This window comes from Girardinichthys multiradiatus, chromosome 13, assembly GCF_021462225.1.
Source record: "Girardinichthys multiradiatus isolate DD_20200921_A chromosome 13, DD_fGirMul_XY1, whole genome shotgun sequence".
NCBI lineage: Eukaryota > Metazoa > Chordata > Actinopteri > Cyprinodontiformes > Goodeidae > Girardinichthys > Girardinichthys multiradiatus.
The window spans coordinates 26,049,845-26,055,106 of NC_061806.1; the positions used below are offsets into that span (position 1 = coordinate 26,049,845).

The 5,262-nt window shown below is 38.8% G+C and overlaps 1 protein-coding gene across 1 annotated transcript; it reads right to left on the reverse strand.

The window, feature by feature from the left end:
* LOC124879631 (relaxin-3 receptor 1-like) lies at window positions 1-4,949 on the reverse strand. The gene is made up of 2 exons (XM_047384320.1): window positions 4,870-4,949; window positions 1-4,083 (listed from the first exon to the last, which is right to left on the reverse strand). Exon 2 carries the CDS (start codon window positions 3,942-3,944, stop codon window positions 2,730-2,732), a length of 1,215 nt encoding a protein of 404 aa, XP_047240276.1. The 5' UTR covers window positions 3,945-4,083; window positions 4,870-4,949; the 3' UTR covers window positions 1-2,729.
* Between the last annotated feature and the right edge of the window lie 313 nt (window positions 4,950-5,262).

Consider the following 5,262-nt stretch of genomic DNA (forward strand, 5'->3'; position numbering starts at 1 on the left):
TTGTAGTTTAATTGTTTTTATTTCTGGATTTCCATGCAACAAAATGACTAGAACATTTTCACACATTACAGCAGTAGAATAATAAAGATGACAGTAAATCTGTCCACAAAAGCTATGACGAATAACTGTTATATATTGTTTTCACTTTTCCATCCAAATAATAAAGAAGAAAAGATGCTAGAAGTGAAGTAGTACAGTCTCTTCAAGCAATATATTAGCAAATGCAGCTTTGCAAGATGTCAAAACACTTGAATTTTTAGGCAGAACTAAAAAAGCTTAGGAGCTGTTTCAAGATGAGCCTTCTCAAATAGTCAGGACTGACCATTAAAGGGAAATGTTAAAAGTAAGCAGAGCATGCTGTCAGAAATTTTAAAGGAACAGCCTGAATTCCTTCGAGTGAGGATTTATGGTGTTCATATCAGCAGTCAGTATCTTACCTGCGGTGGTTAGCTGAACAGTCTTAGTTCTAAAGAAGGAGCTCAGCGGGAGGTAGAGCTAAATGCTAGTCAGAACAGGTTTAAGCTCAAAGTGGATCCTAAAACAACTTCAGATTCAAAGAGTTTGCTTTGGATATTTCTTTATATGGGATTAAAAAGTCATTTATAATAACAACCGGGTTGGAACAGGCCTAACTCTGAGTAGACGTAAGCTTGAATCTTCTGTGAGAACTAATGCTGCATCCAATTTACCTCACAGGTTAAAAGTCAAATCTGATACTGATTGTTCGAAATCATCTCTGAGCAATTTGTGCATTCAAAGACAGAAGCAACATGTTTCCCAAAATTTGTTACACAGTATAACATTTAATGCACCTGACAGCCATTTTGGGCTTTTAGGTTGAGGTTGGTGAGAAACCTACAACTTTCAAGCAGTATTCCAACAACAGGGCTAACATAAAATGATACTTTAGGATTTTTGGAAATAGATGTAGGAGACAGTGTGACACCAGTGATCTTCCAAAGTGAGACATACTGAGAATGGAACATGTGAAGTGTTTCTGGTCAGAATAACGGTCCTAAAGAAAGGGCAGTGTAATTATGTCAGGCAGTGTGAAAAGCAAAAATATCATAGAGTTAACAATGTTATATTGATTTTTACACTAACTTTTATATCACTTACTCTCTACATGTTTTGTTCTCAGTAAACATTTCACATAGGAAGATCATCAGTAGCCTCCACCTCCTGCATGTATCTCCCATGGAAATAATTCTTGGTTTTTGAATTTTTTTTCAAAGTTTTCTTGATTCATAAAATAGCATTTGTGTGAACCACTGAAATTTTTCAGACTAGTTGTTTTAAGATGGCAGAAGTCTGCTTTGGTATAACTTAATAGCATTTCAACAAAATCTCACTTCACAAAATCTCACTTCCTGAACTACCTCTTAATTTTTTCCAGTTTGTCCACTTACAAGATAGCAGCTTGATCTCTGTTTCACCAATCTAAGGTCATTCAGGGTTCCGCTGCAAAATACATCGAATACATATTGCACATTTGTTGGTTGGTATATCCCAACTCTAAGTGTTCAGTTTGAGGTTTTGTTTTCTATTTTGCAGTTTACATGTGCTAATTTGGATTCTTTTTTTATTTAAAAGTTTGATTTTTCTAATGCCCCTTCTTCTGTTTGCTTTCTGCTTTCCCTGTTACACCTTTTTCCGGGTTGTTTTGTCACTTTTGGCCTTGTTTTTCTTGTTTCTCTGGTGTCTAGTCATTATCAGTATAGATATTGATTACCAGATGACCATATTCTCCTTGTGTTTATTAGTGTTTTTCATTTCTCAGCTCCCTTAGTTATTGCTCCCCTACAACTGTTCCACATTCAGTTAATCACCCTCACCTGTTCCCACTCCACTAATCACTGCTCCCAGTATGTATGTTATTTCTGTAATTGATTCCTTGCTAGACTCTTTTGGTGTTATTGTAATGTTCCTGTGTCCTCGGTACCTCTCCTGCAATTTATGTTGATCTCTTGCCTTGTTTTTGTAAGTTTTGGACTAAGTTCTTATCATTAAACTATAATTTAGGGATTATTCTGGTTAACTCCTGCCTGCGATTGGGGGCTGCACCACCTCATCTCTTGACAGTAGATACTTACAGCGGACATACACTATATTGCCAAAAGTAGTTGTCTGTCTACTTTTACATGTACATGAATGACATCCTATTCTTAATCACAAGGTCCAATTTGTTGATGGACCTAGCAAGAGCAACAAGCAATCCCAACTCTAACTATTCTGTAAACATCTTCAACAAGGTTTAGGAGTGTGTTCATAGTTACATGAGAAAACCAGAATTGGAGCCTAAATCCTAATTCATCCCAAAGGAGTTCACAGATGAGGTCAGAACTCTGTGCAGACCAATCAAGTTTTTCCTCACTAAACGTTGCAGTCATGGAAGTGATTGTAACACTGGAATTCATTGATTATATTGATTATTGATAATAGTGCAGTGGATTCTAGAGATCACAGACTGATGGAGGCATCATGATGACAGGTGAGAAAAATCAATGCAGATTTTTCAGTACGGATGTCATTGTTGCAATTCTCAAAAATAATAATTGCAACTGTTTGATTTTCAAATGTATGCAGCTCGGTCTCAGCCTGCTGTCGCAGGTAAGATACTATCTGATCCTAATGTCCTCACAGAACACCAAGAAATGCAGACTCTCTCTGTCTCAACTGCTTGACACGGGTATTTTATATTAAGACTGAATGACCACTGTGCTGAGGCTTTACAGCGGTGATGTTTCAGCTGGAAATGTTGTCAGCGGTGTGTAGCCTCTTGAGTCAGTTTGGCATGTCTGGCTGTAGACATTGCTGATAGGAATACCAAGCTGACCGCCCTGCCCCAAAACCTCCTCGGAGTTTAGCGCATAGGGCATCTTGGACATGAAGGCCAGACTCATCTTGAAAAAACAATTACGCAAAGCTGAGCGGTATTCCTTCCTCACCAGGCAGTAGATGACAGGGTTAAAGCAGCTGCTGGTGAAAGCCAAACAGTTGGCCAGAGGGAAGAAGTACGTCTGAGCTGAGTAGAATGATTTGCTGATATCAATGACATCCAGCTGTATTAGGATGCTCCAGAGAGTGAGGACATTGTAGGGAAACCAGCAGGCGCAGAAGCACAGCACCACCACGGCCACAGACTTTGAGACGTTGGCTTTTCGTCGAGTGTTGCTGCTTCCTTTCAGTTTATGCCTGCAGAGGAATCGCAGCAGGAGCAAATAGGACAGGATGATGATGGTGTAGGGCAGCAGAAATCCCAGAACCACTCGCAGGAGTTGGTTAATTCCAAGCCAGGCCGTGCCATCTGGGAAGCGAAGCAAGCATGCTGTGTCATTGCCACTGCCTACGCGGGTGAGGTCGGCGAACACAGCCCTAGGCACAGCCACGATGAGAGCCCCGACCCAGATGATAGCTGTGGTCACTGGGAAAGTACAAGATCTGTTGCACAGGGAAGATCCAGGTTTGAGAGCTGTTGCCACATAGCAGTAGCGGGTCAGACTCATAGCTGTCAGAAAAAAGCAACTGGCAAAGAAATTCAGTCCGGTTAGTAGGGACACAGCCTTGCAAGTGGCTAAGCCAAAAGGCCAACTGTAGTCCAGTGCAATATCCACGGCCCAAAACGGTAAGGCAAGAGAAAACAGTAAGTCGGCCAAGGCTAGGTTGAAAACAAAGAAATTGATGGTCCCTGTGGTGATGGTGTGAGTGGAATAAAGTAGGAACATGACCAGCAAGTTGCCCAAAACTCCAGCTGTAGCCACAATAAAGTACACCACAGAGATGAATACCCTCAGCCAGGGCATTCCATCATCCATACTCTCCATCCCACTCTCATTGTTTGAGTTGTGAAAGGACAGGAGAGAGTTATTGCAGAATGCACTTACACTGCAAACATTCAGGAGATTGTTGAAGAACTCAAACCTCTTTAAATCACTATTTGACATCTCAACCTCAAAAACTGGCTTGTTTAGGGTACGCTTGTCCTTTAGAGTTTGAGATGTTTCCACTTGCCCTCTTTGAGTCAATTATAAATCAGATATGCAAGTTCCGGCTGCAGGTTTATTAGATGACAATCACCTGCCCCTGCGAGGGAAGAGGAAATTATAATTACATCATAGCCACAGCAGTCCATGAGCTTGGTCAGATAAACGAATTATACTGAAGTGTCAGCCACAGGGTCAGATAATGCTGCCCAGATCTTAAGAAAATATTTAAATTTTGCTTAAAGTCTTGCCAATAAAAAACATTTCAAGATTTTTAATGATACTTGGTTTAAAAATGCACTACCACACATCATAAACAAACATCCATCCTAGACTAACTGATCATGAAGTTCGAATTCTAACTAATCACATTACATAGACAGGACATGCCAAATAACCCACATGGGTTGTTCTCAAAGATCTGCCAGATACAGCAATGCTCAATTTTACTTGAAGATGTTAAGGATGAAACATTAAATTAAAAATATTAATATATTAAATTCACTAATAAACCGATCAAAAATATTCTTAGTGAGATTATAGGCAAGCAAGTGTACTCGCAACTATCTGCTTAACCCTCTAATATTATTTTACTGAATAATTTATTTATCCATAGATACAGCATTGTTTTTTTTTTTTTTAAATCCGCTCAATTTTAAATATACCAGCTTTAAGTCATTGCATACAAAAAACAATTAATCAGGAACATAAATCTGTCACATATCTGCTATATGCTTTCATTTATTTCTAACCATTTCAGTGAAAATGAAAATGATCACATTTGAATTATATAAAACAACTTTAGATTTAAAGGACCCACATCAAAGCACAAACTTCATGTAGTTGCTATACATATTTTCCATTAAATAAACAAAACAAATCCTACCTGCAAGATGAATGATGGGAAACCTTCAACTGGGCTTATTTTTATCGCTACGAGCTCTGCTGAAGAACACGGAAAACAACAGCAATGTTCATTGTTCCCCACCCTTGTCTTAGGCTCCACCTTCTAGAGAAAGACAAGGGTCCCATAAACGGTTGATCATTAACTGTAGGAACCTACTAATATCTACATATCAACAATCATATCAGTCTTCTTAACTAAACTACACAAAACCATTTAAAAATCAATCGGTGGGGTAAATTCCTTTGTCAAGGAGCTCTAATGACATACTTTATAGAAAGGAATGAGAGGAATGTATTATAAAATATAGATTTGTTCTTCTAATCACAACATTGACAATTCAACTGGAAGTACATTTTCTGCTGGATCTAGTCT